Source organism: Pygocentrus nattereri, chromosome 20, assembly GCF_015220715.1.
Source record: "Pygocentrus nattereri isolate fPygNat1 chromosome 20, fPygNat1.pri, whole genome shotgun sequence".
Taxonomy (NCBI): Eukaryota; Metazoa; Chordata; class Actinopteri; order Characiformes; family Serrasalmidae; genus Pygocentrus; species Pygocentrus nattereri.
The window spans coordinates 34,118,595-34,133,115 of record NC_051230.1 but is presented as its reverse complement, the minus strand read 5'-3'; the positions used below and the strand labels follow the sequence as shown (position 1 = coordinate 34,133,115).

Genomic DNA, 14,521 nt, shown 5'->3' with positions numbered 1-14,521 from the left:
ATTAGATTCTACTTTTCACTTAAATTGTTATACTGATATAATAAAACAAATGTCCTATTAAGTTAGAAATTAGTGCAAGATGGCAATGGTCTCAGACTTTGGGACCCCACTGTAATTAATCAGCCAAGACACGTTTAGCCTCTTGGGTCTTCACAAGTGTTTTACACTGAAGGTACGGGGCTAATGTAGCTAACAAGTAATGTAAGCTTATATCAATTATACATTGATTAGCACAGTCCCCCAAACATCACACCGTGTCCTGAACTTGCTTATGTGGTTGCTGACACTGTATGAAGTCGTCATTCATAGAAATAGAAAAATCATAGTATCATCATTTTGGTAGGCGATTTTAGTTACATAACTGATCTAGGAAAAGCAGTAAAGCATGTTTTTTTAAAACAATTTTTAAATATTAGCCAGTGTATTTGAGGGTACTGACTTGATTTTATTTGATTTGTTGCTGTAATGATAAAAAATGAAAGCTGAAATGTAAACAGCTGGGGTTTCCCGCACTGTCACTAGCGCCCTGTCCCAAACCGCATACTAGCTCACTAAAATTAGTGTAAATATAGCACACAGGCTATAGTTTATGATGATGATGCTGTTCATGAATCCAGTATTAGCAGCAAAGACTTCAAAAAATGACCAGTTGCTACTTCAGTACACTAGGTGGCACTGTGTGTTGTTTACTCTAGTCTAGCCATTCACTCACGACAGCACAGCAAAACCTGCAAATGTTGTGTTTTGGATGCTGGTATGCTGGTCAACCAGCATGACCCTTTTGGGTGATCAGCTCAACCAGCAACAAGCAGCATAGACCAGTTTAGACCAACATAAAATTCCTGCTGGTCTTTCCTAATCACGGAAGCCAGTGGAGCGGTTAGCAGTATTAGCTAGCGTTGATTATTCTGTGTGTTTTAGAGAGTAAACATACCTCTACAGCGACTTTATTCTCATATTTATGTTCATATTTATGTTTTACTTGACTGGTTAAAGCATTTTTAAGGTGTGACACGCTGAGTGTTGAATGCTGCGTCTAGTAAAGGTACAATATTACACCAGAAGAATGTTATTCAGATTAAATTGAGCATTGCAGCTCACCATAATTACCAGCAATTATCTGTAATGATCTCAAAAGAAAATATGGTGATAAGATTTTTGGGCCAAGAGTAAAAACTCTTTTTAGTTTTCTGCCCCAGCAACTTGAATCAGCCTAAACCTACAGCTGAACCCACTGCAGCCTGCAGCCATAAAAACACACAAGAACTGACAGAACTGCTAGCACTGTGATGCTAGTTCATCTGAAGGTTAGTAGGTGTCAAGCTATGGTATCTTAGATGCTTGTGCATAGTGCTGATTAATGGAAAAGTTTGATTTAAAAATCAAATTTGCAGGAAATGTTAGTTTTAGTGCTGGAGGTCTGAGGCGAATGTAGCTAACAAGTAGTAACCAGATAGCTAAAGCACAGATAAAATTCAAGCTTCGAGGTGGCTGCTGTTGCTGTTTGCAGCTAGGCAGCATGCTTTGGTTCATTTTTATAGATAACAGGCACAAGCGTGATTCAACCTAGCACATTTTATTCTTTACTAGATAAGTTTAAAAGTATTCAAGTAAAATCAATAATATACTTATGCAAGCAACCTCCACATTTCTGCTACATATGGAAACATAAACTTTGTTTTGAGAACCTGAAAAAATGAACAGTTCTGACAAGATCCCTGCTAAAAAAGACCAATAGGAACCATTACTACTAACAACTAACCCCCCTGTGTGGAGGCTGTACTTTAGCCTGACTGACTCTCTCTGTTAAACTAACCCCCCTGTGAGGAGGCTGTACTTTAGCCTGACTGGCTCTCTCTGTTAAACTAACCCCCCTGTGTGGAGGCTGTACTTTAGCCTGACTGTCTCTCTCTGTTAAACTAACCCCCCTGTGTGGAGGCTGTACTTTAGCCTGACTGGCTCTCTCTGTTAAACTAACCCCCCTGTGTGGAGGCTGTACTTTAGCCTGACTAACTCTCTCTGTTAAACTAACCCCCTGTGTGGAGGCTGTACTTTAGCCTGGCTCTCACTGGAGTAAAACACTCTTTTAGAGTAAATCTGGAGAAATTTTGGTCCAATTGCTGTCCAATTTCACAGACAACATTGCTATGGAAACCAAAGAACATGGCTTGTTAGGTTCCCCTGTTATACAGTGTAAGAGCCATATAAGCAGGTGTTTGTTGTTAAGCTAACACTGTACTTGCTACATAACACTGACATAATCATGTCCGGGTCTAAGCTGAAGTTCTCTTTGAAAAAAGCGGTCTTGTGTGGGCAACTGGTGGGAGCATGTTACAGAAAATGTTAACTGCTGATGCACATTTTGATGAAATACAACAAGCGCCATATGTTATGAATTGCTGAGCTGACTGGACACAGCAGCAACACTCTTTTCTCCATCTATGGGAACAAAAGCACATTTCCACCAGCTTTGTCTGTGTCACAGACTCCAAATGCACTGGTCGCGTCTAATTAAGGCAAAACTGAAAAAGCCAGTGTTTGGCTCTGGGTTCACAGAGTGCAGTTGTGTTAATTAATGTATGTGTGCATGTGAAAGTGAGTGAGTGAGCGAGTGAGTGTTATTCGCGTGACACAGTCTTGCTGTTTGGCTGGGTCTCTCAGGGCCGGGGGCGATTATATTTGGAGACTGTAGAGGCCTCTGGCTCGGGTGGAGCAGGTTTGGGTTTTGAAGCCTCTTATCCACAGCAGTAACTAGGATTCATTTAACGCACACTTATTCACGGAGGTGAACTGGAGAGCATGCTATCAATCAAAAGAGAGCTAGTTTTATACACTTAAAATGACCATTTCCCCATTTTCCTTTAGGATCACAGTACTGTACATCTTTTGATGGAGGTCCTTTGTTCATTTAACTTCCACTCAGAACAGCCATTAAGTACAAGTTCTTTGAGGAGATCAGATAAGAGAGAATTCCCAAGGGGAAAGAAAAATAAGAGAAAAACTGAGCTTCCAAAACTGGAGTTAAAAACTGATTAAAGCTACAGAGAAAACAGGGCTTCTAACAACCACCTGGAAGAGCTGGTCGACCCCAAAACTGCCTCCATCAGATAAACAGCACTGAAAGCTTTGATCTCTGAGAGAGAGGAGAAGATCAAGCTGCTTCAGATCTGAAAACATCCACAGGTGTTTCTGTCCATCCTTCCACTGTAAGAAGACCACTCAGCGCTGTGGGTCTGAAAGGACGTGTAGCTGATCAAGAAGAACCTCACTGAGAAAAAGAGACGGACACACCAAACAAAGAAGCTGGACGATGGACTGACCACCCCAGAGTCCAGGCCTCAGCACCACTGAATGGGTTTGATTAGTTCAGAAAATCATCAACCAGCTTCTCAGACTGAGCTTTGGAGGCGTGTCCACAGGTTCTCTGAGGAGCTGGAAGTGAGAATATTTGTAAAAGCTTTCATGACTTGTTAGCTACATTAGCCTCTTAGCTCCAGTGCTGGACCTAAAGAAGCAAACATCAGACACCAAAAGTCTCCTGGCTGATTGATGAGCAAGAAACCGCAGTTCTGAACACTGAACAGCTGAGAGTAGATTTTGCTGTTGAGGCTTCTGGGTAATAAAAAGTAGGATCTGACTTTTGCACTGATGCACTAATTAACTGCTGTAGGTTGAATGGGTGGAGCTAAACTGCTGTAGGCTGAATGGGTGGGGCTAAACTGATGTAGGCTGAATGGGTGGGGCTAAACTGCTGTAGGCTGAATGGGTGGGGCTTAACTGATGTAGGCTGAATGGATGTACATAAGGAAATATATTCATGGTTGTGACATCACAACATGTTTTGAAACTTTACGTACCACATTGAACTGTTTGGTTTAAAAAATAAACTAAGAAACGTCAATTTACATTATATAGACCCTTTAATGTGAGGCTTAACTCAAACTCAAAAACATGTCCTACTGAGGTAAAAAAATCAGAGACATGATGGTCTCTCTCTCTCTCTCTCTCTCTCTCTCTCTCTCTCTCGCTTTTGGTGTTTATACATTCACTAGTACTGCACATACCCGCTTACATTCTCCCTCGTCCCTTTGCCTCCCTCTCTCTCTTTCACAGTAGGTTAACTTTGGCCACCACCTGTTTGCAGCCCGTCTTTGCGTACTCTTTCCCTCCTGCCCTGTGATAGGCCAGTTCCCCCGCCAGTCTCTCCACGTTGGCGGGGTCAGGGTAAAATCCTTCGTCCGTCATTTCCTCCAGGAAGCACTGTACCACATGACTCCGCTCCAGCAGGGTTAGCGGGATGATCTCCACCCCTGGCTCCTCCCATAGTGGGTGGAGCTTCCCCAGGGTTTGCCTGAGCAGCTGTTCTGCCCCGGAGGCCGAGGCATTCTGCAAATAGTAAGCCGTGATCTCTTCTTCTCCCAGGGAGCTGAGGAGGACATAGACGACGTTCAGAAACTCATTGGTCTGCTTAGGCTGCATTAGCGTCCGCAGCATGTCCAGCAAAGGCGGTCTCATCAGCTCCACCTCGTCCAGGACAAAGAGTGGGATTCGCTCCTCCTCCTCGGCCTGGGTCACTACTTTGGTAACGCGGCGGATGAGCTTCGAGGTGCAGTTTTCTGGACTCTCCTGTAGGGGGCAGTGGTGCAGGGTGAAATACTGCACCACGAGGTCGTTGCCCACCACAGAACGAAAATGTCGTGCCAGCAGGCGTCCCAGGTGACTTTTGCCCACTCCTGATGCACCATGCATGGACAGCACAAGGGGGCGCTGGTGGGCATAGGTGGACAGGTAGTCATTCAGGTGGTACATTAACGTCTCCAGCGTCTCCTGCTGGCCAAACACCTCCCTGTACAGTGCTCTCTCCAAACCGTCCAAGTCATACTTCTCCACATGGTCGTCCAGATTCTCAATGGCGTTGTAAACCTGGAAACAAAGATAGAAAGGGGGAATTTGTGACTTGCTAATTTTACCCAATTCTTTATTTCTGTGACTTATGATTTTATCCATGTTATTCTAATTTTTATCATCATCTAGACATTTTGTGAACATTTTGTGTATAATCATTAGCGTTCAAGTTTTTCCCACTTAGTTTCCATATATGGACTGTGTGGACTGAGGAATTAACTCTGTTTAGAAATGTTACATAATTGTAATTGTCACAAGTGTAAAAATTGCTCAGTTAACAGTACCATATCGCTGCTGTCAGAACAAAACCTCGTATCTCCAAAATAGAAACTTTACAGGATAAGGAAAAAACCTACTTTAGTTTCAATGTAAGTCAATGGAACCAGACATTTTTCCAAGTCATTTTGGGTGATTTCTTTTGGTCCGTTCATCTTGAAATTTACATACAATGTAAAGAACAACAGGTATTTTCAAATTATGTCAAAAAGTGAAAAACGGCGATACGAGGTTTTGTTCTGACAACATGGATACACATGCTAATGCTGGAAGAATAAAGGATATGCTACAAACGCCGGAGAGTTTCACAATAACACCAGCGTGAACTGAGCTCAAATAAACAAAGTGGACAAAAGAGGGGACGTTCACTGACCTGCAGGAAGACGACAATGAAGAAGAGAAAGAGGAAGAGCTTGACCCGACTCCGGTCTCTGTTTTTTGGCAGGTACTTCTTCCTGTCACTGGGGAACATCACCCGAGACATTCTCCTGCGGCCCTTGCGGCGGTGGGGGCTTGCGGAACGCTCTGGCCGGGTGGCAGTGGTGGGTTCTGGGCTGGAGGGACTCGCGCCGTGTTCAGGACGCATTCGGCGCAGATACTTACTCCGGATTCGGACCATAGCCTTCAGCTGCAGAGGGAGGGCGGAGGAACTGCCACTGGACACATTCTCCAATCCACTCTCTCGCCCAACTCTGTTTGCTTTCACACAAGGTTCCATCTCATCGTCCGTTCTGTCCATCTGTCCATCACAAAGGAGAAAGTTCATGGACGTTAGCCTCAGATTCTAGTTAGCCTCAGATTCTAGGATTAAATCCTGCAACTAACATTGATTCATCAACTATTTTGGTAGTTCCTTATGGCACACTCAACGCAAATACATACAAACGTTTAAGGAAATATGGGTAAGATCTTGAGAGCTATTGACAACCTCTTATGGACAATCTCAAGGTTGCTAAACATGAGTGAGTGAGTGAGTTACAAGATTAGTGATCACTTCCACAAACCATCTTATGGATTAAAAGAGAAGCTGTCATTTGTGTTTGAATTAAAGTCTAAACGAAACTTAAACTCGATTTACAGTTGCAGGGTTTTCTGCTTTCCACCTGGTTTGGTTTGCAGTTTTTTGTTTATTTCTCAAATGATCCTCCCACCTTCAAGATCCTGCTCTCTGTATGCTGCTATGACAAATCTCTATATATATAAAAAGTGTATACAGGCTCTTTCCACATGATATAAATTATTAAAGCAAACATCCAAAAAAGGTACAAGGTTTTCCGGATGACAGTGACCATCTGATGCTCTCACTCTTATTCACTGTATGATTTCTCATTTCTAATGCTGCTAACTGAAGCACACGGGGAAGGTTAGCGTGACTGAGGTCAAATCTCAACCCTTAAACTTTGGCAAACACAAGATTAATTAGAGACTATTATTGATTTTGGCAGCAGAATCGTGTGCGAGAGGTTTTACTTGTGTTATTTGTGTGTGTGGTATTCATATCTGTGTGTTAGGCTCAGTCCTCAGGCAAGTCAGGTGGTTACTGATATGCAATTTGCATTTTTGTACAGCTGAACCCAAAATGACCTGTGTTTTGAAACATCACTGCAAATTACAGTTCTCCTAATGTACTTACTTAACCAGAACTACAGCAGCCTGATATGAAATATGAAATATGAAAATGAACTCACTGGGTCTTTTTCTAGCACTCTTTTTGTTTTTGTGATTTTTCTTATGAAATATACATATTAAAAGTACTTTTTTTGTGGGGTAGCATTTTTGCATCAGCTTAGAATGTAAAACTATGCAAGTGTCCTCGCAGTGTAAGAATTTACTCCCAGTGTAGGCCTTACAGTCTGCAGATCCATTAACACATATCGTTGCCTTTGGGCAACAATTATATTTTAGTACTTTATATAAAACCTATAGCAAGAAAACTGATTTTATTTGTGAAAAATAAACCAAAGAAACCCATAGATTGTGTTTCGATCTTTTTCTTGAAGTTGTTTTACCTTGAAGTAGTATAATGTAAGAAGTATACTCTTTGAAAGAGCTTGAGGAGCCAGTAATCACCATGTGTGAAAATAGAAGTGCAAACTGCAAACAGTTTTGTAAAATTTAGTAATCAAATAGAAATATACCTATATATATATATATATATATATATATATATATATATATATATATATATATATATATATGAATATATAGTCTTCAATTTCCCAAAGAAAAAGAAAAAAGGGCTCTGTCACATTGTAGTCAGGCAAAATAGCATAAAAAGTCATTGTTGCCTTAAGGCAACACCAGGCAGTACAGGTATTCAGCTCGTCCTTAAACTGTTATCAGAAGAGTTATATATATATATAAACCCAAAGCTAGTTATGTGCTGCTTGCTGTAAAATGAAACGCTCCCTCATCGTCCCCAATCTCAGCCCACATAGCGTAGGCCCATTCAACCCTCAGATAGCTTTGTTTCTGTCAGCTGCAGTATCTACAGCGCTTTGGGATCAAGCTATTTTAAAGCTAGTCTACAATGTTTTGAATGTACAGATTACAATCGTTTCAGGTTCAGACGTTTTTTAAGGTCGTCTGTATTTTTACCAAGCCAGGTGGGTGTTTAGTGGGAACCGAATCAGTTTGATCATTACCTTTAGTGTTTCAACATGCTGACATGGTTATTTTTCAGATCTGGTCAGCTTCTGACCACAGAGCCACTCTTATATGGATATTATTTGGTTGGCAGTTCACTCGGTCAGTGACACTGCTGTCAAAATGGACAACTACCCAAAACATTTCTGGTCAACAGCGGCCTTGTGGTCAGAAATGTACCCATGATGAATAGGACAGAGGGGTCCTGATAAACTATACACTAATTTTTATTCCAAGTCCTAAAGGTAGATACAGAGAACGTAATTTATCAAATGAGACAAAATATTAGGCTTATTAGTCTAATATTACACTCATTTATTTATTGAGGAAAATGGTCCAATATTTCTTTACAGGAAGGCGTGTAATAGTCTGCGAGGTCACAAAGGAACTCAGGGTAACTTCTAAGCAACTGAAGGCCTCTCTCACATTGGCTAATGTTAATGTTCATGAGCCCACCATCAGGAGAACACTGGACAACAGTGGTGTGCATGGCGGGGTTGCAAGGAGAAAAAAGATCATTGCTGCCCATCTGCAGTTAGATAAAGACCTCATGGACAAACCAGAAGACTACTTGAACAATGTTTTGTGGACAGATGAGACCAAAATAGATTGGCTTAAATGAGAAGCGTTATGTTTGGAGAAAGGAAAACACTGCATTCCTGCATTAGAACCTTCTCCATCTGTGAAACATGGTGGTGGTAGCATCGTGGTTTGGGCTTGTTTTGGTGCATTAGGGCCAGAATTGTGGAACAATGAACTCTGAATTATACCAGCAAATTCTGAAGGAAAATGTCAGGACATCTGTCGGTGAGCTGAAACCCAAGAGAAGGTGGGTCATGCAGCAAGACAACAACCCTAGGCACACAAGTCGTTCTACCAAAGAACAAGAAAAATAAAGCTAATCTTTTGGAAATGGCCAAGTCAAAGTCCTGACCTTAATCCTATAGACATGCTGTGGAAGGACCTGGAGCAGCAGCTCATGGGAGGAGACCCACCAACACAACAGAGCTGAAGTTGTTTTGTATGGAGGGCTAAAACTCCACCAAGCCAGTGTGCAGGACTAATCGACAGTTACTGGAAATATTTAGTTGCAGTTATTGCTGCACAAGGGGGTCACACCAGATACTGAAAGCAAAGGTTCACATACTCACAGATCTGAAATACTGGATCATTTTTCTCAGTAAATAAATGACCAAGTCTAATATTTTTGTCTCGTTTGTTTAATTTGGTTTTCTTTATCTAGTACTAGGACTTGTGTGAAAATCTAATGACGTTTTAGGTCAAATTTATGCAGAAATACAGAAAAAGCGCTCAAGCACCACTACACATAGTGGATCTATAAGGGAGGTTTTAATAAAGTGGCCAGTGAGTGGAAGTACAGGGCAGCTGTTTGTGCTTAAGTGGATAGTGAGTGATGGCCATTGCGTAATGCAGGGATATCACAATCTGGTCCTAGAGAGACTGAAAGTCTAAAAAGGCTAAAAATGGCAAGTCTGTAGCAACTTTGAATTTCTATAAAGAAAATGAAACAACTAGAGCAACTTTTGAAGTATCAAATCTATAGCAACTCCAAAGTCTATAAATAAAATAGCAAGTCTATGGCAAGTTTGAAAGTCTATAAACAAAATGGCTAGTCTCGAATAATTTTGTGATCTGTAAAGAAAATGCCAAGTCTGTAGCAACTTCACAAGTCTAAAAAGAAAATCTACAGAAACTCTAACAACTAATAAAAAGGCAATTCTGAGGCAACTCTATCTACAAATAAAAGTGCAAGTCTATAGAAACCCTACAAGTCTATAAAGAAACCAGCAGGCCTATAGCCACTTTAGAAGTCTATAACTAAATTGACAAGTCCATAGCAACGCAGTGTTTTTCATTTGCAATACATTGCATTGCCATTGACTTACCATTTTATTTACAGTCTTACTATACTTATAGTCTCACTATAGACTTCCATTGTGTTTATAAATGGTAAGTCTACAGCAACTGTGCAAGATTATAAAAAATGGCAAATCTATAGCGATGCAGTCTTTCAATGAAATACCAAGTCTGTAAGAACTTCTCAAGTCTATAACAAAGTCCATAAATAAAACATCATGTCTATAGTAACACTTCAGGTCTATAAGGAGAGCTTTGAGTGTACAGCAACTCTACAAATCTGTAAACAGAAAGTCTATAAAACTTTTAGCATATTATGAAGAAAATGGTAAGTCTTAGCAACTGTCTATAAATAAAACAGTGATGGTAAGGCAAGTCTATAAAGAACACAGTAAGTCTACAGAAACTTTATAGGCTCCACAACACTAATTATTTTTGCCTGCCATTCATATTTTGAGTGAAAGTAGTTGTGGATGTAAACCTGCTGGCGGAGAAGCTCCATCAGGAGCACTTTTCCTGGCTTCACCTTCGCCTCCAGGAAAAGCGAGGATGGTGTGGTTTTTGTTTACTCAATGTTTGCATAGCTATCTGTCCTTCCTTGTCCACTTCTGAAGACCCACTAAACAGGAAGTCCAGTCAGACTATTACTCTCTCTCTCTCGCCGACGAACAGAGTGGACGCTGTGTATATTCACACTGGGTTTGATGATCTTAATATGCAAAACTCATGCAAATGTCTCAGCTGCACAGGAAAAGAGACAGAGAGCGAAGGACGAGTAGATACTCCAGCAGAAACAACAACAAAAAAAAAAACAACCCTTTTATTTTGGGGCTGAAAACCAGACGGTTGCCCAAACGGCCTGGGTGTTTATAAACAGTGTGTTGATGGAAACTATGGATCAGAATTGGGGCCAAAATCACGGAAATCCAGTCTTTCCACACTCTTATAAATGAAGGGACTTTGTGGTTTGGATGAATCATGCTTGGAAAAAGTGATGATTGGTGTACAACCTTTACATTATGGGACTCTTCTATAAACTTTGAGAAGGTTCTTCACAATCATACCAAGGGTCTTTGAAGAACCTTTCACTGAGAGGTTCTTTAGGGAGCTGAAAGTAGTTTTTCTATAGCACCACTGCAAATATACCATAAACAGAGAGATTCAGAGCGGCTTGGTGTGAAGTGGTTCAGACGTCTTTCCAGTGGTGGTGATAGGAACCGGGGTCGCCATGACTACAACACACATATAGACAATGTGTTTACTGTCCAGAACCTCCAGTGAACCTACACGAGTCTTCCGACTTGGAATGCTGATGATGGAAAATAGTGGAAAATCTTTGGGAACTGTTTTGCCTCACAACACCCTGCATGTTATGTATCCTTCCTCCATGAATGGAGTTTAAGGCCAAAATCTTCTCAAAGCGATCATAAAACATCTCAGTCATCAGGCAGTGAATTCATAACCACTACTGTAATGACTTTCTGTGAGGGAGCTTTTAAAGGTGGACGACTGGTTCCTATCACCACCACTGTCAACAGCTCTGAGGAAAGATAGAGAGATGGAGAGACGGAGGGAAATAGAGAGGGGAGAGATGGACGTCAGTGATCTCCTACCTTCAAAAGCTCAGAAAAGTGCCGGCTCCCTCCTTCCTTTTCTCCTCCTCCTATTCCTGCCGTTCAGACAGAGGATGATGATGATGATGACGATGGAGACAGAACTGGGCGACCCTGACACTTTCATTCAAAAGCACATTCACACGCTCACGCGTTTTCTGTCCTCTCACTCAACCTGTCCACTCTCTCTCTCTCCATCTGTCTCATTTTAATCTCTGTCTCTTTGTCTACATGAGCTCCACCCCTCCCTCTCTTATCTCTCTCTCTCACTCTCTCACTTTCATTTGCTTGTTTATTAGCTAATCTTTAAGCCTTATTTGCTGGACCATATTCACTCCTTGTATTATAAACATTGTTAGCGACTTTGCAGGTCTAATCTGTAGCCATTAGAGAAAATGGCAAGTCTATAGCAATTATGCAAGTGTGTGGAGAAAATTGCAGGTCTATCTCAACTTTGTAACTCTATAAAGAAAATGGCAAGTCTATAAAAAAGGCAAGTCTATAGCAACTGCACAAGTGTGTAGAGAAAATAGCAGGTCTATGGCAACTTTGCAATCTATTAAAAAACAAGTGAATTGCAGCTTTGCAAATCTATAAAAATGGCAATCTAGCAATTATACAGGGGTGTAGAGAAAATGATAGGTGTGTGTCAACTTTACAATCTATAAAATTGGCAAATCAATAGCAGCTTTACAAGTCTATAAACAAAATGGCAAGTCTGTAGCAACTATGTAATGGTGTAGAAAACAGCAGGTCTATAGCCTTTTTGCAATTTCTAAAAATGGCATGTATAGCAACAATAGATGTCTATAAAGAAAATGGCAAATCTATAGCAATTATGTAATCTGTCTAATGGTAAGTCTATAGCAACTTTGCAATATATAAAAATGGCCAGTCTTCAGAGAAAATTGCAAGTCATTACCAAATTTGCAAGGCTTGGAAGAAAATGGAAAATCTATAGCAATTCAATCTTTACATAAAATGACGAGTCTGTAGCCTGGATAGTGTCCGCCTGGACCTGCAGTTAGCACCATCCTGGTTTGTGGGGTGCATCACTTGTTAGCCACACTAGCCCCGTAGCTCCAGTGTTAAAACTAAAGAAGGGAACAGACTACATTTGGGACAACTGTCGCTTTAAGCCCTCCATCATGAACTTACCACCCATGGTGCCCTTCTTGGAATTCTCCTCTGGTCCATGATGCCCTAGTGAGCCCTTTACACGGGCGTGTTTACATAACGTACGCTTGTGGGTGGACACACGGGCCTGTGTTTTCCTCTGTTTATCGCGGTCTACTTCACTAATGTCTTCATTAGAGGGGTTTTATTCTGGAGGAACACATTTCAGAACAAAATAATGAACCATTTGAAAACTCCAAGTCCAAATTCCAGACCGGTGACAGCCGTCCCGCAGAGCAGAGTCCCGTCGGGCGGTCAGCGCTGTGGGGGATGGGTGTGTTTGCCGGTAACTAATTACTTTTGTTAAGATTCATTAGCATTAGCACTGTTCCAATTTCAAGTTAGTGTTTTGCGTCCATAGCGATGCCACAAAGCGTTGGTGGCCATTGGTCAGTTCGCTTTAGCCCCACCCACAGGGCAGAAAATGGAACATGGGTTACTTCACCAAGAAACTGCTAATGTGGCTAATGTGGCTAACAGCGAATGGAAGTAGGAACAAGTTTGCATGAGCTCATTTGCATAAAGCTAAGGCATTAATTAGTATTCATAGCTCTTGTCGTCTGTCAGTGTGGTCTGTTGAATCTTCAGGAACGTCTATGCCAGTAGTTATAGCTAGTTAGACGAACTCACCCATGCTAAGACATGCTAACGTGGCTAAGAGTGAACAGACATAGGAAACAGTTAGCATGGCCATTTTTGCACAGTGCTAATGTGGCTAACTCACTGATACAAACTGAATGGGATCAACATCACAACATTAGCTGTGAAAGGACACATCTGTGGGTGAAGCAACGGCCACAGTTCCAGTGTGTTGGGAGCCACAGAAATGTGGATGGTCTCCTGGTTCCCCCAAAGGACTAAACCTGGGAATCACCAAAGGCATGCAGAGCAGGTGGTCCTGGGAACCAGCTCTTTTAATGTCAGCAGGAATGTTTTTCACTGTAATTACTGCAGGATAATAAACAGAGAGTAGGCCTGAAAGCTCTTTTACACGTTGTACGTTCTTCAGTTCTGCTGCCAAAGCCTCCCACTGTTAGAACCAGACAACTTACCCAACAGAGGCCTGGTGTCCTGACCGCTCGGCTAGACACTCTCACAGGATAAAACGACCTTTTGAGGGTTTTTTCTGTGCTTCTGTAATTGTGTATTAAATTGTGCAGAAGGGGCGCCCAAACTTTTGCCTTAATTGAATACATATTCAGACCGAAGTAGCTGACAGGGGGCGCTCTACTATCGAGTCTTCCACAGCCTCTCATTTTTTCTCCATATTAAAGGTCTTTTCCCTAATCTAAGATTTAAAAATGTTTTAAGCACAGATATTTTTCAAAATGTAATGCATCAAATTAAATTTTCCACAGGCCCTTTAAAGCTGCACTGTGTAAGATGTTTGTTGTAAATACTGAGAAAAGCGAGTTTTTCACACCACATTGTACATCTTTACATTTACATATGACTCAAACAGAAGGTCCATCTCAAATTTAGGTCTCATATGGTCTCAACATCTAAAGTATACTGATAAAGATATGATGGTTATAATAGATATCTCACTCACATCCTCAGAAGATGCTCCTTCACCAAGTTTTGACTGAGTTCTTTTTAAATTATCTTTCCATTATCAGATTCTTCCTCTGAGGGAACTACAGAACGTTCTCATCCACAGTGTGTGCAGTTCCAGATTTTCACCAGAGGGGTCTCCAAAATCCCCAAAACCTACACATTTAGAAGCTGCTTTTGGTTTTCAACTTAAGTGGACAATGTAAATAGAAAACCTCTACTTGTGTGCGGAGGTGAGTAACAGAGCTGCTGTTTGTTGTTAGTAATGAGTATATAGGTGGGATGAGAGGGCATTAACCTGAGAGGCTGAGACTGCATTGGACTGAACCAACACACACACACACACGCACATGCACACGCACACACACACACACATACACACACACACACACACACTACTTTTACTCCAGTGATATTTCACAAGTGTGTCTCTACTTTTTCTCAAATATTGGATTTGTGTACTTTGTCCACCA

At 41.3% G+C, this 14,521-nt stretch overlaps 1 protein-coding gene across 3 annotated transcripts; it reads right to left on the bottom strand.

Moving 5' to 3' along the window:
- Positions 1–3,901: 3,901 nt before the first annotated feature.
- On the bottom strand, positions 3,902–12,546 carry tor4ab (torsin family 4, member Ab). Of its 3 annotated transcripts, none has more exons than XM_017725189.1 (4): positions 12,477–12,546; positions 11,319–11,374; positions 5,555–5,920; positions 3,902–4,923 (listed from the first exon to the last, which is right to left on the bottom strand). In XM_017725189.1, exons 1-4 carry the CDS (start codon positions 12,481–12,483, stop codon positions 4,108–4,110), a joined length of 1,245 nt encoding a protein of 414 aa, XP_017580678.1. In that variant the 5' UTR covers positions 12,484–12,546; the 3' UTR covers positions 3,902–4,107. The 3 variants fall into 3 exon arrangements, with proteins under 3 accessions (XP_017580678.1, XP_017580680.1, XP_017580679.1); XM_017725191.2 differs by lacking the exon at positions 12,477–12,546 and adding an exon at positions 12,295–12,319; XM_017725190.2 differs by lacking the exons at positions 11,319–11,374; positions 12,477–12,546 and adding an exon at positions 10,187–10,235.
- Positions 12,547–14,521: the final 1,975 nt, after the last annotated feature.

Excerpts from the sequence above, each read along its gene's own strand:
- tor4ab (XM_017725189.1), bottom strand. Across the intron at positions 5,921-11,318 it reads ACTTTTCTGAGCTTTTGAAG|ATGGACAGAACGGACGATGA; the intron begins GTAGGAGATCAC and ends TGTGATGGACAG. Across the intron at positions 4,924-5,554 it reads TCATTGTCGTCTTCCTGCAG|GTTTACAACGCCATTGAGAA; the intron begins GTCAGTGAACGT and ends CTTTGTTTCCAG.